Raw genomic sequence first — 21155 nt, forward strand, 5'->3', positions numbered from 1 at the left:
TCAGTGACCCAGACTCACCACCCAAGTGTCCTCCTGGGCGCTCTCACTCATCTCGCACCTACACTGCCTTAGATCACCTCCATATCTAGCCCTCCAGTCACACGGTTGTGGTCTGGACCCTCATTTCCTCTCCTCTAGACTAGGGAATGCACACCCTCCTCCCCTCCCCTCCCCTCCCAGGCCCAGCTCAGGTGCTCAGTCCTTTCCTGACCCCCTTAGTTACCAATGACACCCTCAAACTCTCTGTGTCCATGCTGTTCTCCCCATGCCCCCTCATCCCCAGGGTAGGTAAAGAGATGAAGCATTTATGAAGGGCTTACTCTGTGCCAGGCCCTGTGCTCAGCTCTGGGGCTACAAATACAAATGAAAAAGAAAGACAGTGCCTGTCCTCCACGAGCTTCCATTCTAAAGGGGTAAGGTAACACACAAAGGAGAGATGGAAGGGAACGAGGACTCCTTTGGCTTATAACTCTATGCCCAGGATCTTGTACATTGTAGGTCCTTAATAAATGTTTGCTGGCCTGGATTGGCCTGGCCCAACCACCCAGGCCCTAGGAGGCTGTGGAGAGCCCATGGCACTGGGCAGAAGGCTGAAACGAAGAGGAAGGAGCCTCAGAATCTGAGGCAGGGGGCTCATCAGGCTTGAGATGGACTTCTGGGGCTAAGACATGTCCTCGTCTCAGGTCTGGTCCAGCCTGACCCCCCCTCCACCCCCACCTCTGGGAATCCCCAGCCTTGACCTCCTTCTGAGACCCATGGACAGACCAAAAGAGTCCCACATGAAGGTGTGTATGTACAGAGGACCCCACGGTTAGAGGGCACAGGCCCACTGACCTAAGAACAGATAGAGAGACCCACTGGAATGGACAGACAGAGACGAGAGGAGGCTGGAAGGAGGGACTCCAACATGCACAGACTTATGCATGCACCAACCCACGGGCTGCTGTATGGAGCCCCATGCAGGGCCAGGCCACTGACCGAGCCTGACTGGTACGTGAAGGTCCGTCTTCGATGAAGGCAGCTTTTGCGGATACAGACCAGGGCCAGCAGGGCAGCCAGAATGGTGAGGCAGGTGGCTGATACGGAGCCCACAACGGCCAGCACCAGCTGCTGGTCTAGGCCAGGGCTTGCTGTTCTGCTGGGCTGGGCCGGGCCCTCGTTCTCCAGCCCTGAGAAGGAAACGAGAAGGGGGATGACCAGGGGCTGGCCAGGGCGAAGGGCTGCGGGGAAGGTGTCCCACCCCACCCAACAGCCACAGCTCCCCCTAGAGAAGAACCCCACCCCCCTCACCGTTACCCAGCGTCGTCTCCTGTACTGCTTCGCTCCAATCTCCTGGGCCCTGAGCACTGGCTCGAACCCGGAAATGGTAGCACGTGCTAGCGTTGAGGCTCTGGATGACCGTGCTCTCCTCTGCTCCTTCTGTGTCTATCCACAATGGCTCCCCGGAGCCCCCGACTGCCTGCAGCTCCACAATGTACTTGGCAATGGCCCCAGCTGGAGTTTCGGGACGTTGCCAGGTCAGCCGGATAGCTGAGTCCGACAGGGCCTCAGCTCGGAGCAGCCTTGGAGCTGGGGGACCTGGGGGGTCAGGGAGAAAGGACAGCAAAGGACTGGTGCCCTCCAGGCCTTCCCACATCCCTTAGGCCCCATCCCCACTACCTCCCAGGTCCGTTAATGGCCTTCCCATTGTGACCCCTCCCTTCCCCCACTTCCCGTGTCCCTGTACCAGTGGGGGGCAGGAGCACACGTGTTGGTGGGGAAGGGGGGCCCAGGCGTGTGCAATGATAGAGCTGCACTTCCAGCTGGTAGGAGGTGCCGGGCACGAGGCCATTCAGCTTAGCGGTGCGTGCTTGGGGGGACGTGACATTCTTGTGCAGCTCGTGACCCCGTACTGGGTCCCACAGGCGTAATAGGAACCCATCTCCCACCAGGGGACCAGGCACAGCAGGCAAGGACCAGGTCACTCGAAGCCAGTCTGGGGCCTCCACATGCCAGTCCTCCAGCCAAGGTCGCAGCGTGGGCTCTGCAGCCAGAGGGTAGGGGTTAGGCAGACTGGGGTCAAGGGAGGGACAAAGGGCCAGTCTATTCCTGGACACAGCCTTCATCAGTCAGGTGTCTGTCTGAGAGGGACTTCTTCCCCTCCTCCCAGGGATGGGCAGGACTCTCACCAAGACAGTCAGTGGCCATGATGGAGGGTGGCCCCCAGGCTCCCTCACCCCCTTCTCCTGGGCGGCTCAGCTGCACCAGAACGCTGTACCCCGTCTGAGGACGGAGGTTCATCAGGGTCACGTTCTCACCGGGGTCCACTGCCAGGAAGGGAGGTCACATCGGTCGAGAAGAGCAGGTGGGGAAGGCAAGAAGGAAATGCAGGGAGGGAGCTAATGAAGGGTAGTGTAGACCATGGTGGACCTTCTTTTAGCCACCCCCCAGAGCCTGCCTTCTCCCTCACACTGCTCATTCTCCCTCTGTTCCCCCTTCCCCTTTGCTCACTCACCCACAATGGTGGACCAGGCTGCAGAGCTATCCTGAGGCCGGTAGCGTAGGCGCACTGATGAGATAGGCCCATCGCCTGAGAACAGCGCCAACGGGGAGACTACAAGTTGGCGACTGAGGCGAGCCAGGAGCCTTGGTGGGGCCAGGGGCACTGGAGGGACTGAGAAGAGGGGAGGATGTTGTATGAAGATCCACCCCTGAGGTCCTCAGAGGGCTCTGCAGTGTGTACCCCAGGCTTACAGACTAACAGGAAAGGAGAGAACCCAACCCTGTGCTGGAAAAGGAGCCTTCCTGCTGCCAGGGCCCATTGAAGGTGTGAAGTGGTCTCTGGGACATGGGAAAAGTCCATGATAACAGGCCTGGAGCTAGAGGGCTCAGATGTGCAGCTAGTACACTTACTTCTGGGTGGCATTGGCAAATTACCCCTCTATGCCCCACATACCCAAGGCCTTGTCTCCTCACCAATAAAATGAGGAGATTGGGCCAGATGCCTGTTAGAGTATCTTCCAGCTCGGGATCCCCAACTCTGTTAAACTCCTAAGATCACACCAGAGGGAGCTGTGACACCCCCAAATGGGACAATGCCAGATGGTGGAAAGAGGCCTGGCATGTGGGCCAGACAGCAGACAGCTGGGTTCTGTTCCCCACTCCCAGTGTGACCTTAAAAGAATCACAGATCATACGATTCCGTAATTGGAAGTCAGCCTTAAATAGCATTTGATCTGGTCTTCCTAGAGCATGAACCCTTCCAAATGACCATCTAGCCCTTGCCTAAAGACTTCCAGTGACTGGGAACTCACTACCCTGTGAAGCAGTCCCCTTCACTTTGGGGCAGCTGATTGTTAAGAAGGTTCCCCCCTGCCAATATCAGGCTTAAATCTATCTCTACCCATTCCTCTGAATTCTGTGTCTGGGACCAAGCAGAACAAAATTTAGCCAATCAGTGTACCATGTCCACTCCCGCATTCTGAATGGATCTTCCATGCCATGGGTTCCAGGCCTCTGACCCAGCTGCTAGCCCTCTGTGGAAGATCTGTAGCTGCTGAGGCATGAAGCCAAGTGGCCTGCCTTCTGGGTCCACTACAAATGTGTGACCTCTAATTCCAGCTGGTGCAGGGCAATCCTCCATCACTGGTCTCCTCCTCTTATTTCAAATCTCCCATCCAACCACCTGTTCCCTACTCTACGGGAGGGGAGTAGTAGCCTGGGGGCCACCCTCCTCCTCCTTGGCTCCCAGTCTGGGCCTCTGCCCTGAGCTCTCTCCATCACCTCATCTTACTGGTGGCAGATGGGTTCCTATTATGCCTGTGGGACCCAATACAGGGTCGCGAGCTGCACAAGAATGTCACGTCCCCCTAAGCATGCATCGCTAAGCTGAATGGCCTCATGCCTGGCACATCCTACCAGCTGGAAGTGCAGCTCTATCATTGCGCATGCCTGGTCCCCCCTTCCCCACCAACACGTGTGCTCCTGCCCCCAACTGGTACAGGGACATGGGAAGTGGGGGAAGGGAGAGGTCACAACGGGAAATAATCTCCCCATGCCCACTGGTTCCTTCCTGCTGCCCACAAATAAGCCCAGGTCTCTATCACCCTTAAAAACTCATCATAGGATCCTAAGAATGCTTCAAGCTATGGTCCTCTCTATCTCTCTACTCTGCCACAAGCTCTTAGAATGGGACCTTCAATATCTCCATTTCCTCACCTCCCCCCTGCCTTTCTGGCTTTCTAGCTTACCACCAGATGGAAACTGCCCACTTCAAGGTCACCACCAAATTCAACAGCCTCTTCTCAGTCCTGCTTGAAGCCTCTGTGCACTGCCTCTCCATGGCATATGCCTTCTGTTGGGCCTTTCTAGCTGATCTTGCCTCCTTGTGGCCAGACCATCCAAACTCTCTACGGGGTCAGCCTCCTGCTCCCTCGTGTCTCTCCAGGGCCCTGGCCTGGGCCCCCTGCTCTCTCTAATCCTCTTCCCCATCATTCCCCATAGCTCAGTCATCTCTTTACAAAGGACTCCTAGGTCTCTGCTGCCTAGCCCCTGTCTTTTTCCAGATCTCCACCTACATGTCTGCTTGGCATCTCAAACCCATCAGGTTCAAAATGAAACTGAACCTTCCTCCGTGCTTCATCATGGTTAGGTTTGAGGGCTGACCATATCACGTGTCTGACCTACTGCCTCAAGAATAAAATACAGGGGCAGCTAGGTGGCATGGGAGGTGGGAGCTATTATTATCCCTATTTTACAGTTGAAGAAACTGAGGTAGACAAAAGTTAAGTGACATATCCAGGGTCACACTGCTAGTGTCTGAGGCTCTATTTGAACTTGTGTTCAGATAAAGAGCCCAGCACTCCATCAACTGACCCTCTGAGCTGTCTGAATAGAGATGGGTGGGGCAAACAATAAAAGAACATGTGATAGATTGTAAGAGATACCCTGAGCACAGAGCCAGCGGGAGCTGGCCACTGATAAGATGGAAGGAGATGGGTGCCCTGGGCAGAGAGAAGTAACTTAGGGAAAGGAGCAATTTTGGGAAGCAGATGGGGAGTTGTTTGGGGCAGGATGAGTCTGAGACACCAGATATGGCAGCTAGGTGGTATAGTAACTGTGTGACCCTGGGCAAGTCACTTAACCTCTTTTCTGTCTCAATTTCCTCAGTTAAAATGTTACTGTAATAATACCTTTCTTTCAGAGATGTTACAAAGATCAAAAGAGATGATATCTGTAAAGTTCTTAGCACAGCTATAGAAGCAAGGTTAGAAAGCACATAGTAGGCACTTAATAAATATTTGTTCCCTCTTTCAGATATGGGGACAGGGAGAGATCTAGGAATAATCCTCCAAAGGGAGGAGGTCAGGAGTGGATCCAGACCTGGGAATCCTCTTCTGAGAGATAATAATGGAAGCCCTGGGGCAGATAAGGTTGCTAAGTGAGAGATAAAAGCTGAGGAGAAAGCCCTGGGTGGGGTGGGGGGGGTGGGGGTAGAGGAAGAGGAGCTGGAAAGGCAGATAGGAGAGAGAGAGAGAGAGAGAGAGAGAGAGAGAGAAAGAATCCAGGAGGAACGGGTAGCCATCCCAGCAGGGGTTGCAGAGGATGAGACTTGAGGAAGGCTACTAGCCTTGGTGCCACCTGGGTCACTTAGTTGTTTTTCAGTTGTGTCAGACTCTGTGACACCATTTAGGGTTTTCTTGGCAAAGATACTGGAGGGGTTTGCCATTTCCTTCTCCAGCTCATTTTACAGGTGAGGAAACTGAAGCAGAGTTAAGTGACTTGCCCAGGGTCACCCAGCTAGTAAGTGTCTGAGACTGAATTTGAACTCAAGAAGAGGAGTTTTCCTGACTCCTGGCTTAGCACTCTATCCACTGAGCCACCTAGCTGCCTATCTGGGTCACTAGTATATCTAAAACAGAACTTTCAGTAAAGTGGGGCCAGAACCCAAAACATGAGAAGAGTACAAGAATGCAAGGGATCAAATTTAACCTTACTGGCATCACTGAGGTTTGGTGAGATGAAACCCTTGGCTGGACCTTGGGTATACTTTATTTAAAAGACACAGGAAAGGCAAAAGAGGACAGGCAATTATATGCTAAGATAAAATAGTCACCTAAGGAAATGCAGAACCAAAGAGAGGAATGATGGTTAAGAACATTTGGGTGAAGGTCAATGGAAGGAAAAACAGAAATGAATAGCCTAGCAACTATCTAAAGAGAGAGAGGAAATTGATGAGGAATTTGGGAAACAGATCAGAAGCCTAAGGAGGCAGGCTAGAGTTGTGATGAGGGACTTCAATTATCCAGATATCTGCCGGAGTTTTCTTTCTCTGACAAAAGCAGATTCTGAGATTGAACAAATGAAGAACTCTGTGGAACTGGAGAAAAGGACAGATAGGATTTCAGAATTAAAGAGATCACAGACTCATTGCAGTATCTGTGTAGATGGGGAAAATAAGATCAGTGAAGGACGTATGCTGGAGGCGGATGGGATAGTCACTGTCAAAAGAGAGAAGGCAGAATGGCTTAGCTCTATCTTGGTTCTTTTCTCTGCAAAGCAAAAGGCCCTTCAGACTGCAAGTGCAGAATAAAAGTGACCAACAGGCTGAGAAAGGAGACGGGAAGAGGGCACTTGGCTGCCTTGGATGAGGTCAAGTCCCTTGGCCCAGATGAATGACCCCCTGGTGTGCTAAAAGAACTAGGGGAGGACTAGGGAGCCACTCTCGATGACATCTGAAAGATGATGGACGGGAGAGGGATGAACTGGAGAAGGACAAATGTCCTGATTTTCAAGAAAGGGAAACTGAGTTGTATAGCTTTGATTCCTGAGAACATTTTAGGATGGCTCATTAGAGAGGTTAATGTATATCTAGAAAAGGAAGCAGCAATCACAAAGAGCCAGCATAGCTTCATTGAGGATGGGTCACCCTCAATTCACCTTGTTTCTTTTTTTTTTTTTATCAAGGCCTCTAAACCAGTGGATCAGGAGTGTTTGACTAAGTATACTGGTCTTGTGGAAAAGATAAAGAACCAGGGGGTTGCTCTGGACAGCTTCTAAGGCCCCTTCTGGGCAGCTAGGTGGCACCACAGTGCACAGAGTGCCAGCCTGGAGTCAGGAGGACTCCTCTTCCTGAGTTCAAATCTGGCCTCAGACACTTCTAGCTGTGTGACACTGGACAAGTCACTTCACCCTGTTTGCCTCAGTTTCCTCATCTGTAAAATGAACTGGAGAAGGAAATGACAAACCATTCCAGTACCTTTACTGGTCACAAAGATCGGACACAACTGAAATGACTGAACAACTAACTGCTTCCTGCTCTAGATCCCGTGAGGACAAGATTATAATACAATTAGACAGATCCCAAACTGTCTGAAAGGCTGGATTTAGTTGATTCTTTTTTTCTTTTTGAGGGGGGAAGGCAGGGCAATTGGGGTTAAGTGATGTGCCCAAGGTCACACGACTAGTAAATGTATCAAGTGTCTGAGGCCGGATTTGAACTCAGGTCCTCCTGACTCCAGGGCTGGTGCTCTATTCACTGGACCACCTAGCTGCCCCAGAAGGCTGGATTTAAAGAGCAATTATTAATCGTTTGATGTCAGTTTAGCAAGAGGTCTCCAGCAGAGTGCCCCAGGGATCTGTGCTGGTCCCTTTGCCATTTAACATTTTTATCACTATTTGTAGTATTTGTATTATCCTGTTTGTAGATAGCTAATACACTGGATGACAGAGGCTGAATTGAATCAGATGACACCCAAGAGGGATAAGGTAAAGTCTCACACTTGGGTTCAAGAAATCAACTTCAAAAGAGCCCACTGGGGGAGGAGTAGTAATGATGTAGTTGCTCTGAAAAAGATCTGGGGGTTTTAGCTGACCACAAGCTCAACATGAGTCATTATGGGATGTGGCATCCAAAAAAGGTGATGCCATGTCAATCTTCCTTCCGAGAGGCAGAGTAAGCAGGAATCAGGAGGCAGCAGCACCTCTGCCCTCTGCCCTGGCCAGCTCACACTGGAGTTTTGTTTGGTTCTGGGTAGCACAATGTAGAATGGGGTTGATAACTCGGTGATTGGCTAGAGGAGGACAAGCAGGCTGGTGGACTTTGGGTCTGGGCTTGTTTGGCCAGAGGAGGGAGTGCTCCAGGGTTCGTGAGAACTCTCTGCAATTATGTTAAAGGCTGTCCTGTGGGAGAGTGATGAGATCCTTCTCTCAAGGACAATCTAGTGTCATCTTATGGAATGATGAGTGAGAGCTCAGGGACAAAGGGAAGCTCATTCGCTGTGGAACGAGGTCCCCAGACCCAGTGGAAAGGCCAGAGTAGGACAAGAGATGGCATGGGGGAGGGGTTCCACTTCAGATGGTACCATGGGGTCAATCAACAAATATTGATTCTTAGAGGCAGCTGGGCGGCGTGGTGCGTAGAGTGCTGGGCCTGGAGTCAGGAAGACTCGAGTTCAGATTTTTACTTAGCAGCTATGTGACCCTAGACAAGGCACTTTAACCCCTGTCTGCCTCAGTTTGCTCAACTGTAAAATGGGGATAATAATAGCACCTACCTTCCAGGGTTGTTGTGAGGATCAAATAGAAAATGTTTATAAGGCACTTAGCACCGTGCTTGGCACACAGGAAACATTTAATAAATGATCGCTTCCCTCCTTCCTATGGGTCAGGACCAGAGCTTAGGAGTCTGGGAAGGAGGTCACGCTCAGTTAGTTGGAGGCACTCAGGGGATTGGGCATAGACCCTGCTTTGGAAGCTGGGGGATCCCCTGAAAGGGATCTAGGCATGAGAAGCAACCACCGAATGGGATGCAACTGAATGAATGAGACAGGAGAAGGAGGACGCATTACAGAGTATAGAAACTATTCAGGTCAAAGTTGGGGCCAGGGAGAGGGAGAAGCAGACTGGCTAGAAGGCCAGATGCCAGAGGGGCCAGTTCTGAGATTGGTGGGCTACCCCCTACAGCAAGGGGGCCAGGGCTAGGACCGGGAGGGTGGCAGTGCTGGGGAAGGACCCTGTCCTGGCAGATGCCAGATCCTAGGCCTCCTGGCACCTCAGGCCCTTGATCTCATCTCCCCTGGGCCTTGGGTTCTCCTATCCCACCAGATCCCACTCCCAGGGGCTTCCTGGCCTCATTTCTGTCCCTTGCTGGTGCCATCCCACCATCTTGATCTCATTCTCCCTTTTCATCTCTCAGATACTCCCGGGTCTCCTAACCTTTGATGTTGACCTTGAAGTGCCTACTGTCCTGGCCACCAGATGTAGACACTCGACACTCCCACAGGCCATGGTCTGTGGGGCTCACAGGTGGCACTTGGAACTCTGAAGTGGTCTTGTCCACTTCCATGATGGCCTTTGATGGCTGTAGATGGTTAACAGGGAGATTGGTTAGCACATATACAGAGATTGACATGGATACAGGTGTGTATCAGCCTACATCCATGTACAGGCAGCAAGGGAGAGTGAAGGGTTAGGAGACCTGGGTTCCAATCTCACTTCTGAAGCTTCCTAGGAGTGTGGGTGACCTTGGGCAAGTCACTCATGTCCTCTGAGTTACTTTCATCTGTTAAATGGTGACGTGTACATGCCTGCAGCACCTCCCCTGCCAGGGGATGGTGAAAGTCTCCTAAAACCCTGGACATAAAGGCGTTGGTTGGTGCTGTTCCACACATGGGCACACGTTTGAAGACATACTTTTATGTGGGAGGCTGTGTAAGACCACGGAAGTGTAGGAGATCCGGGCTAACTTTCATTATATGTGGTGTGTATGTGTGTGCACAGATGTATGTGTGTGTGTGTGTGTGTGTGTGTGTGTGTGTGTGTGTGTGTGAGAAAGAGAGACAGAGAGAGAGGGAGAGAGACAGAGAGAAAGAGAGAGACAGAGATAGACACAGAGACACAGACAGAAAGACAGAGACAGAGAAAGAAAGAGAAAGAAGAGACAGAGAGAGACAGAGACAGAGAAAGAGAGTGAGAGACAGAGGGAGAGACAGTGAGAGAAAGAGAGACAGAGAGAGAAAGAGAGACAGAGAGCTAGAGAGGGACAGAGAAAGAGTGAGAGACAGAGAGACAGAGACACACAGAGACAGAGACAGAGAGACAGAGAGAGAGAGAGAGACAGAGACAGAGACGAGACAGAGAGGAGGAAGGAGCTTTGTGCCACTGGCATTTGCTAGGATGGGGGCTTAGGCTGAGGGTGAAGCACTTACTGAGGCCAGCCGTTGACTGACCAGAAGGATAACAAGGAGGTCAGAGTATCATCCATCTAGAGCTAGAAGGTACTGGCTTCTACCTTCCCTTTTTACAGATGAGGTAACTGAGGCCCAGGGAAAAGAAGTGACTTGCCCAAGGCCACATGGGCAGCAGACATTCAAGGTGGATTTGAACCCAGGTCCCTGCCCCTAGGACCCTACCAGGACCCTTTCCACAGCCCAGGCTATCACTGGGGGTTCAGAAGATCAGGGGATGGGGTCAGGGTGGACCAGCCATGAAGACGGTGGGTGAGGTGAAAGGTCACAGAGGATAGCTGGAGGGTTCGGGGGGTGCTGACCATAAAGACGGTGCCATCGGGTCTTCGTAGCTCCATGTTGCCCCGTACAGGGGGTGGGTTCCCTGTGGCTGCACACCTGACCACGGGCATGGCTCCCACGTTGAAGTCCAGCTCTGAGGCCATGTTCACGATCTCTGGGATTCGGTCTGAAGGGTGGGGTAGGTGGAGATGCTCATGTGTGTGCATACACACACCTATATATAGTCACTCAAGGATATATGGACAGGAAAGTGGGCTAGGAGGCCACAAAGGCCTGCCCTGAGACCTTGGCTAAGGCTGTACCAGGTCAGGCCCCAAGCCCCTTGTCATGCCTGGGACCAGGCTGTGCAGCCCATATGCCCCCCCCCCCCCCAGGACACTCCCCTGGTCAGCCCTCCCCACTCCCTGCAATCTAACCCTCTCCCAGACCTGATTTCTCACAGTGCTCCCCATGCCATCCTGAGGGGCAGACACAGCCACTGAAGCGGTCACAGGTGCCTCCATTCTGGCATTGACACTGCAGGGCACAGGAGGCCCCAAACCAGCCAGGGGAGCAGGCTAAGGGGACAGAGATAGATATTAGCTAAGAAGACTGAAGGGATGCTGGTTAAGGAGGAAGAGAGGGTAATAGCTGTGGGGCAGACAGAGGGCCCATCAGCTGGGAGGAGACAGAGGGGGCACAGGTGGGGGGCAGAGGGGATGAAGGCTGGGGGAGCATACAGAGGGGGCACAGGGGGCACAGGCTAGGAGCAGGAGACATAAGGCCAATCTCTGCTGGAGGATTTCCAGTATTCCCTCCAGTCAAGGAGCCTTTCCCTCTAAAGTGACCTTCCTTCTCTGCAAATATATTGTAACTACCTCTTTATCTACCCTCCCTCCATTAGAATGCAAACGCCATGAGGACAGGCAGTTTTGGCATTTTTGCCTTTTTTAGTCTTGCCCTTTGTAGTGTCTGGCCCACAGTAGCCTGTGAGGATGAGGTGGGCACAGAGGGAGGGGAAAGAGGAATTTCTGTAGTCTGGGGGATGGGGTGACTTTGGGCAGTTGTGGGGGCAGATTGAAAGGCCAATGTCAGACAACATCACCATAATCAGGAGGTACCTACCTTCTTGGCACTGGCCACCACCCCAACCAGCCCCACACGAGCAGCCATAGGGGTCTGGGAGGCAGAAGGTCAGTCCCCGGCAGCCGGATGTACCTGGACACTGCTGTTGACAGCCTTGACCAAATCGGCCCTCTCTGCAGGCTGGGATAGGCAAGTGTAAGGGTGGGTCTGCCCGTCCCCACCCTCAGACCCTGTGCCCCAGGAATCCTCTCAGGATTTCCTGGGACCCTGAGTCCTGAGGCTTCCTCAGTATCTCCAGGGACCTGGTTCTCCTGCTCCTTTCCCTGGGTCCCTGGGTCATATGACAGCCTCCGCTCTTAGCCCACCCTTTCTTCCTCCCTTTTCCCAGGCCCTGGTAGCCCTGAGCCCTGGCCCCATTCCAGCCCCCTCCCCTGAACACACTGTGCCACCAACCCTCCAGGATCCTGTCACCCTATTTCATCTTGATTCATGGACCCCTTACCCTGCTCGCAACGGGTGCCTGTGAAGCCAGGGGGGCACACACACTCGCCATTCTGGTCATGGCAAATGCCACCATGAAGGCAGTTGGGACAGTCCCTGGCACAGCCTGGCCCCCATCGCCCTGCACTGCAACCTGGGGGAGAGAAATCACCAGCCTGACCTGCCTTACTTATCCAGGTCTGTTTCGTGGACAGCCCAGCCCACGTTTCCCACCCCACCACCCACTGCATATCCTTCCTCCCAGCTGCCCCATTCATGCCAACTCTGACCTCTGACAATGACCCTGAAGAAGGCACTGGCCAGGGGGTTGCCTTGCAAATAGGTGGCACTGTAGATGCCCCCATCGGAGACCCTCAGGTTTGGAAACTCCAACGTGAATTTCCCATCCTGGGCCTCGTGCCAGTCCAAGGTGTGGAAGTAGGAGCCTGGGGAAGGGGAGAAAAAAGGGGAAGGTGGTGATGAGGGTGCGGTCAGGAACCACCATCCCGGGTCTCTGCTTTGGCAGGCCCACACCCGGGCTTTGAGGTAAGGTCCTTTTCTGCCTGAGACCTTGGGTTATCTTAGCACTCAGAGCAGGGGGAGGCCTCTCCAGTGTTTGGGGGAGGCCTGGGCTATCGAGGCTCTGATTATTTTGCTTCTAAAAGGACTGGAGAGATTCCCTAGCATCCAAAAAGGAGGAAACAGCGGGGAGTCGGCCTGGACTACCCACTGATACATTGTAGCCCTGCCCAGGAGCCATGTGACCTGCCAGCTGTAGGAGCTGACCAGGTTTGGAGAATCCTGGGGTGGGAGGAGGGGAGGGGAGGCTCCCATGTGTAGCCTGGGGGCTCAAAGCTATTTGAACAACTTAGTCTCTCTTTCAGGACAGTGAGGTTGGGTTGATGAAAATGGACGTGTTTATTCAGAAGTGGCCCTGGACTAGTGTTTGAAGGTTAGTCTTCTGGGGGAGGGATTAGCTTTGCTTTGCCTGGTCCTTTCAGAAGGCAGAGCCAGGAGCAATGGGGGTAGGCTAAAGGGAGGTTCACTGAGGCTCGGGCTGCCTCAAGAGGCAGTGAATTCCCCTTCCTTGGAGATCTGCAGAGAACACTGGATGTCACGGCTTGTTAGGTATGTTGAGGAAGAGGAAAGGAGCAGTGTTCTGTCAAGGAATATTCAGGAAGTGCATGGGTGGTGGTGGGGACATCCCCCCCACCAATGGAGCAGAGCAGATGATGGCAGGCCCCTACCTGAATGAGGAAGGATAAAGAGTTGCTATGGGCTTTGAGATCTCTAAGGTCAGCCCTCCTACCTGAGAAGGAATCAGATGCTGTGGGAGGTGAGAAGGGGAATGGGATGTGACCTAGTTCCAGCAAGCCAGAGCCTGGGGGCAAGTATCAAGGGACAATCCCAGTTTTAGGCCCCAGGATCACAGGGCAGAACCCAGACCTCTGGGGCCTGGTGGGTGGGGTCTGAGTCAGGCTCCACATTCAGGTCAGTGAGGAAAGAGGTGTGGGTGGGAGGGAGCTCCAGGGCAGAGTTTTGCCCCATATAGACAACATGAGCTAGGAATGGGCACCCTGGAGGTAGATGGGACAGACTTGAAGACTTTGCTGTGTCCCTGGCCGGCTCCCACCTTCCCTCACTGGGATCCCCAGGATTTCCCGCTCCTACATGGGCTCAGAGGTAACTTGAGGCCTGTCCCCAGCAGAGGCAGCCCTGCCTGCTGCCACCAGGGCCATGACTGTGGCCTGTCTGAACTGTCCCATAGCCTATCCAGGGCTCAACACTGGAGGCGCTTACCAGGGCTTGGCCAGTGGAGTGGAACTGGCCCTTCCCTACTCTCTGCTCTCCAGCCAGGGCAGGGGATCCTTGAGGACAAAATGGCAGGCAGATACTGGGACAGTCTTCCCAGGCTACGCAGTAACCATGTGTCCCCCGCATGGCTGTATACAAGGAGGATGGATACATTGTAACCCTGCATCCCCCGAGGTGGCTGGGAGGCCCATGCAGATGCTCACCAGACATCCCATCTGACAGACCAGCCTGCTGCCCTTTCCCCTGCTCTGACCCATGCCCTGCTGCATGGGACACTCTGCTCCGCTCTTTAGGGACCTCCATCAGCCTCTTTCAGCCTTGTCAGCTCACTGGAAAGCCGACATAGTCTAGATAGGGCCCAGTCCCAGACGGTCACCGCTGCTGGAAAAAGGAAGCTGTCCTCTGGCTCAGCTTACCCATTTCCTTTTCCATCTCCGAACCGGCGTGGTTCCCATCACCTGCTCTGACATTTTTTTTTTTTTTAGTAACAGTTTCTTGCCTCCCCCCCCCCCCCCCCGCACCTAATCCCCACCTCTGACCAATGAAGGCCCCAAATACTCTGAACCACACAGGGCTGCCATGAGGAAGGTGCTGCTCCTGGTGGGTGGTGGAAACTGAGATGAGGAGGCAGAGATGATAAGACGTGGTTCCAGGTGTCCATTGTCTCAGATGGGAGGTGAGACCCGGACACCTAAGTCTAGGACAAGGGAGGAGTAGCTGGAAGGAGCAGGTTATGAGGGAGGTGTGTATCTGGGATACCCAGGAGACATTTGCATAGGGCTAACAAGTGGGGACAGCTAGGCGGCGCCATAGAGCACAGAGCACCAGTCAGGAAGACTATTCTTTCTGAGTTCAAATGTGACTTCTGACACTTACTAGCCATGTGACCCTGGGCAAGTCACTGAACCCTGTTTGCCTCAGTTTCCTCATCTGTAAAATGAGCTGGAGGAGGAAATGGCAAGCCGCTCCAGTATCTCTGCCAAGAAAACCCTAAATGGGGTCGCGAAGAGTCAGACACGGCTGAACAACAAAACAAGGGTGGGTTAGAGGAGAAAACTGCAGGAGGACTAGGCCAGAGACTTGAGGGTTCTATACACTGAGGGGACCGGCAATGGGCAACGCTTGTAGGGCAGCTAGGTGATTCATTAGACAAAGCATTGAACCTTGAGGCAGAAAGACCTGAGTTCAAATTTCACCCTGATACCTGCTTGCTATATGACTCTAGGCAAGCCACTTCACCTGCCTGCCTCAGTTTCCCCACCTGTAAAATGGGGATCATAATAGCCCTTATCTTCCAAGGATATCATGAGGATAAGATGAGAGGATATATGTAAAATTCTATATAAATGTTAGTTATTGTTATTAGCAGAGAGGAGGGAAAGGATAAGAATGTAGGAGAGAGTGGTGAGAAAAGCCCGGGGTCCCCTCCTCCTCCCACAATCTCCATCCCTGCTCCCGGCCTGCTGAGTTTTGCTAGACCAAGTCACAAGACAACTGACTTCCCTCTGTGCAGATCCAGTTAACCAAGTTTGTCTTCCTTCCTCGAGCCCCCATCGGTGTCCTCCCCTTCACACTTTTCTCCTCCCTCCATGCTATTTCACTTGGGGATCTCATTGGCTGCCATGGATTCAATTATTAGCTCTATGCAGACAATTCCCAGATTTGTTTGCCCAGCCTTCACCTCTCTCCCAACCTCCAGTCTTACATCTCCAGCTGCCTCTTGAACTGGATATTCTGCAGACATCTTAGTAAATTCGTCATCTTTCCCCTCAAGCTCTATTCAGTTTCCTTCTTAGTGTGGAGGGCATCATGGTCCTCCCAGGCCCCACAACCTAGGCACCTTCCTCCCATATTCAATGAGCTGTCAGGTCCTGTTACTCCTACCTTTATAACATTCCTGGCCTATGCCCCCTTCTCTCCTCTACCAAAGGCATGACTCAGGTACTGCTCCTTATCATCTCCCCTCTGGACTACTGTACTGAGCTGCTGGTTGGGCTCCCCGCCTTCAATCTCTCCCCCTTCTAATCTGCCCTCCACTGACCCTCCTACCATGCTGATCTGGCCATGTCACCCCTGTTACCTTAAGCCTTCTCTTGGGCCCTGACCCCTTCCTTTCCTATTGCTCTCACCCCTTCCCTTTTTTGCATGTCCGGCTCCTGTCTCTTCAAAGCCTCCTCTTTTGCCTAGAAATGTGCTTGCATCTCCCAGGTCCTCGGGCCCATGCTCAAGTGCTGAGTTTCAAGGGAAGTGGTGTGCCCCAGGAGCTGCTATGGATAGATCCAGATCTGGATCATAACTAGACAGAGCAGGCTGGCCTTCTGTTCTTTTCCAGCAGGGCTGGGCAGGGCAGGGGATACCACTGGGCATGGCACATCTGGGTTTCAGCAAGGCCTTTGGCAGAGTCTCCCATGGCTTCCTTGTGGACAAGCTGGAGGGAGGAGCCTAGAAGATGGCACTATTAGGTGGAGTGAATGAGTAGTGATTATGGGGTCTGTGTCAGCATGGTGCAGGAGGTCTCCAGTGGCCTGCCCTGGAGATGCGTGCGTGGTCCTATGCTAGCTAACATTATATCAGTGACTTGAATGACATTTGGACAGTTCCCTTGTCCAGTCTGCAGAGGAGAGGAGCTGGAAAGGACCAGTCTGACACATGGTGAGAGAGCCCAGACCTAACAAAAGGTTTGCTACCTCTGCCTGCATCTACATGTATCCCTGGAGGAGCAGAGGGTCTGTGGAGGGAGGGGAATCATTCAGGGCTGAGCATTAGGAGGGTGGGTCCTGGGGAACTGGGATTCTGGGCTGAGAGTGAGCTCAAGGACAGGGTTGAAATGGCTGAGCATGGGCTTGGGCTCAGACAGTAAAGTGAGAACAGAACGAAGGGTGCATGCGTGCGCGCGCGCGCGCGTGTGTGTGTGTGTGTGTGTGTGTGTGTGTGTGTGTATGTCTCTATAGGGTGTGTTGTTGTTATTTGATTGTTTCTGTCACGTCCAGCCCTATCTGAGTTTTCTTGGCAGAGATACTGGAGGGGTTTGCCACTTCCTTCTCCAGTCCATTTTGTAGATGAGGAGGCTGAGGTAGATGGGATTAAGTGACTTGCCCCGGGTCACACAGCGAGTGTCTGAGGCCAGATTGAATTTAGGAAGAAGAGCATTCATGACTCCAGGCCCCACATTCTATCCACTATATCACCTAGCTGCCAAGGGTGTGTGTGTGTGTATGTGCGTGTATAGGGTATATGTGCATGTTTGTATATGCAGGTTGCATGTATATGCGTATGTATAGGACATGTGTATGTATGAATGTGTGTGACATAGGCATGCTTGGTGTGTGTATATGTGTGATGTGTGTGCACAAATGGGCACATGTATGTGTTAAGCATGTGCAATATGTATGTGTGGCATGTGTGGGCATGCATAAGATATATACATGATGTTTAGTGTGCACATGGCACGTGTGGGTGTCTATTATGATGTGTATGACATACGTAGTATGTGCACATGTGATATGTATATTACGGGTGTATTTTTGGTGTATATGCACGTGATGTGTGTGGGTGTACATGTGTGTGGATAGGCCTCAGGAGAGGGCTGTATCGGGAACCCAAGGGAGGCAGCACTGATGATGGGGATGGTGATGATGACCAGGCCTAAGATGCTGCGGGTCGAGGGGATTCCTAGGGAGAAGATTCTCTCTGCTGATGCAGAAGAGCGCCCGTGGGGCACCGAGGGGGAAGGAGAATAGCTAAGAGTTATGGTGGCAGAGGCAGGGTTTGAACCCAGGGCTCCCTGGCTCCCTAACCACTGCACTGCAGCCTCTAGAACAACAGCTGATGCCTGGGTCATGCCTGTGGTCACACACAATCCTCACACCAGCTTCACAAGGCAGAGGTTGTGTTCTTATTATCCCTGCTTGGCAGGTGAGGCCAGGAGGCTCAGACAGGCGAAGGGACTTTCCCAAAGATACACAGATGCTAAGACGCAGAGCTGGTCCTTGAACCCAGGGCCAAAGCCACAGGACTGGATAAGTTTAAGAAGTGAAGCAGGGCTGGTGTTGGCGGAGGAAGAGAGTCTTACAGAACTGATGTGATGGTGCCGGGCAATGGGGAGGTCTAAGGCACAGCATGTCAGCACGTGGTCAAAGGAAGGGTGAAGGCCAGGGGAAACCAGGGCACAAGATGGGTGGGCTGGATCAACTCCAATGGAGCCCAGCATCCATGAGGATGAGGTGGGTCAGGAAGGCATGCTAATGGACTGAGCCTGCTGCCAGCTTGGAGGAAAGAGGGGCCATTTTGGAGTCAACTGGAGGCAAGGATGAGGCTCAGATGAGGACAAGTTGGAAAGATGGTCTCTGAGAGATGGTGGCAGAGTGGGGGATTCAAAGTGGTGATGGGGGCAAGAAGGCTTCCTGCCCTTCGTCTTGGCTTCTGGTGTGTGTGTGTGTGTGTGTGTGTGTGTGTGTGTGTGTGTGTGAGCAAGTGGGCAGAGAATCCATCAGGAGAAAGAAAATCAGGACAGTTGCAGTTGGGATGAGATGCCAGGAGAGATGGAGGGTGAGGTGGGTGGTAAGGTGACTTCCAAGAGAACAGGACCCCCAAGACTGAAGTGCAGCAGGTGGAGGCAGGGGCCAGCCAGAATGAGGCTGTCAGCAGTGGGCTCCTGGGGGGCAGGAGGAAGAGGGAGAAGGGAGGAGGAGAAATGCCAGACCAGTGTGGCCTTCCCTGGCCTCCCTCTTGCCCCAACCCTACTGAGGCCGGTTTAATGCTCCTAAACTCCTCGACCAGCCTGACAAATCCTGCAGCTCTCCACCTCAGCACCGACCTACGCTTCTCTGGAGGATGGTTAGTAATTGATGTATTCCTCACCCTGCTCCCTATACCACTCAGTGCCCAGCACAGGACCCTGCAAATGACAGGAGTCAGGAAAGTCTGCTGGGGCAGATGTAATACCAACTGCCTGTTCTCCAGATGCACCCAAGCAAGCGCCTAGCCATGGAGACCCCTGCCCTCATGGAGCCTTCTGTCTGGCTTGGCTGGAGCCAAGGGAACACACCTGGACAGGCCAAGCGGTACCAAATTGTGGAGGGCCTTGAATGCCAGTCCAAGGAATCTAATATCACTCTAAGCAATAGTGAGCTACTGAAACATTTAGAACGTTGAAGTGTCTGACCAGCTCCCTGTTTGAGGGGTATCATTCAGGCTGGCACAAAGAGGGAATGAGGGGAAGTAGGGAACTATTAGTGCTGGTGATGGAGTGGGACTCACCTGGGCCCCACGCCTTTGCTCTTCCAGTTCAAGGGCCCTTCTTGTAGAATCCCAGGATGTAGAAGGGCCCTCAGACATTGTCTGGTCTTGTCATCTTACAAACTAGGAAGTAGAGGCCCGGGGTGGGGGGAATGTTTTAGGCAATAGAGAGAATGTAGCGTGTGGCCATGGGTGTTTGCATGAGGAGAGGTGGGGCAGGGAGGGCTGGCACTTACCATTACTCTTCCAGATCACGTCTTCCTGCTTTTCTGTGCAGATTCGAGCAGACAGCGCAACTGTGTCCCCAACACTCACGGTGTGAGTCACCTTGTCTGGGAGCAGGTGGGCTGGGAGCCCAGGGTGAGGTCAGGGGGCACATAGGGTCAGTGTCAGCCCCAACCCCCCATTTTGCCCCTCTCTGTACTCCCAATCCCAACTTACCCCCAGGACTGTTGTGTACATAGATCACACGTGTTCGCCTGGCTCCACCAATGCAGGAAAACACACCCACGAGGTCAGAGGGCTGGGAGAAGCCCCGAAGGGTGATGTGACGAGATCCATTTCTTGTAGAATGTAGGGGTTGGCGTGGTGGGAAGGTCCGAACGATGCGGTCATCCTTCTCTAGAAGCAGTGGAGGGTCCCAGACCTCTAGGCCCCGCCCTGCCCCAGGCTCTCCAGATACACAGGTCAGAAAAAAGCGTTGGGGGTCTGTGAGGCGGAGGTCTGCCAGCAGTGTGAGGTCCATAACTGCCCCTAGGGTTCAAGATAGAAGACTGAGCCCCTGACCCAGGGCCTTGGCTGACCACTACCCGCATCTAACTCTGTCAGACTCTTCATTCGCCGTATCTAATTCTAACCTCAATGACCAGTGACTCTCTTTAACTCAGGGCCCCACCTGGATGACACCAATGGACCTAGGACCCAACGATCCCCACTGACCCCCATGCCATCCTCAGCTTCTGGTGAGGGTAGGATACAACTCAGCCCTGTCTGAGACTGAGGGGACAGAAAATAGCCTTGAAGCTTGGCTCTGGGGGCAGCACTTACCTACTTGGGAGGTAAGAAGGAAGAGGAGGAGGAGAAGGAGACCTCCTTGGCCCATGGCCCAAGGATAAAGTCAGGCCTGGTCCTCCCCGAGGGCTGCTTGGCTGTAGCCCCACGATTTGTTTCTGGAAAGTGTCTGAGCCTCCGTCTGGTTCCCTTGTGGTCAGAGTGAGTTTCTGTGTTGGTTTAGGTCTCTGCCCATCAGTGCAGACTTGTCAGAATGTATGTGTGAGCATAGAGAAGTGTGTATCTGTGTTAGTGAGTGTCCCCACCTGGCAATGTATGTGTCGCCATCAGTGTTTGTGGGTCAGTGTGTATGCCTCTTGATGCTGGTGTCGGGGTTGGTGTGTCGTGTCCTCCTCACAGGGCCCCAGGAGGAAGTGAGGCAGCAGGGGCTGGGATGATGGTAGTGGTGGTGGTGTGTGTGTGTGTGTGTGTGTGTGTGAAGGGGAGGGGGAAGGGAAGCTGGGGAGGAAGGGTCAGGAAACTCAGGACCTGGGGTTCCCTCCCTTTCTCAGGGTCCCTTGGTGTCCCCCATGGCATGAGGGAAGGGGGCTCATTTCCCAGGCTGGTCAGGACAAATGGGGGGAACCCCACATCCCCAAGGCAGGGGGTACACAGTGCCCCCTCCCTCTCATCCTCTGGCAGGCCACCCTGCCCCCTCCCAGACCCGAAGCAGGAAAAGGAGGAAACAGGCTGGGCTTCCGACCATTCAGGGGGAGGGAAAGGGGCAGGGGCTGGGGCAGGGAGAGGGGGAGGAGGAGGGCCATTGTTCTGGACCAGGACGGGGCAGGCAGACATAGGAGAGCCCACCTCCCCTCCCGCCTTCGTCTAAGGAGGATGCACTGAAGGCATCCCCATCATGTGCCCCCTCCACCAGCCCTGCTCAGGAGTCCCTCCCACGTCCGCACCCTGGCCCAGGCTGGTAGATACCACTCCCCTTGCACACTCATGGACACAGACACGCCTTGGACACGGGAAGTGGTCACTAAACATTGGTCCAAT

The 21155-nt window shown here is 53.4% G+C and overlaps 1 protein-coding gene across 1 annotated transcript in view; it reads right to left on the bottom strand.

The window, feature by feature from the left end:
- The window catches only part of TIE1 (tyrosine kinase with immunoglobulin like and EGF like domains 1), a 32360-nt gene extending 11850 nt beyond the window's left edge, over positions 1-20510 (bottom strand). Inside the window, exons 1-14 of the mRNA XM_036757983.1 lie at positions 20154-20510; positions 19548-19859; positions 19343-19453; positions 12344-12499; positions 12076-12207; positions 11613-11753; positions 10937-11065; positions 10529-10674; positions 9196-9340; positions 2495-2653; positions 2169-2306; positions 1727-2023; positions 1291-1578; positions 979-1169 (exon numbers count right to left, since the gene is read on the bottom strand). Of these exons, the coding sequence (XP_036613878.1) occupies positions 979-1169; positions 1291-1578; positions 1727-2023; positions 2169-2306; positions 2495-2653; positions 9196-9340; positions 10529-10674; positions 10937-11065; positions 11613-11753; positions 12076-12207; positions 12344-12499; positions 19343-19453; positions 19548-19859; positions 20154-20208 (2400 nt within the window). The 5' untranslated portion in view covers positions 20209-20510. The remainder of the gene's footprint in view (positions 1-978; positions 1170-1290; positions 1579-1726; positions 2024-2168; positions 2307-2494; positions 2654-9195; positions 9341-10528; positions 10675-10936; positions 11066-11612; positions 11754-12075; positions 12208-12343; positions 12500-19342; positions 19454-19547; positions 19860-20153) is intronic.
- Positions 20511-21155: the final 645 nt, after the last annotated feature.

Source organism: Trichosurus vulpecula, chromosome 4 (assembly GCF_011100635.1).
Source record: "Trichosurus vulpecula isolate mTriVul1 chromosome 4, mTriVul1.pri, whole genome shotgun sequence".
Taxonomy (NCBI): Eukaryota; Metazoa; Chordata; class Mammalia; order Diprotodontia; family Phalangeridae; genus Trichosurus; species Trichosurus vulpecula.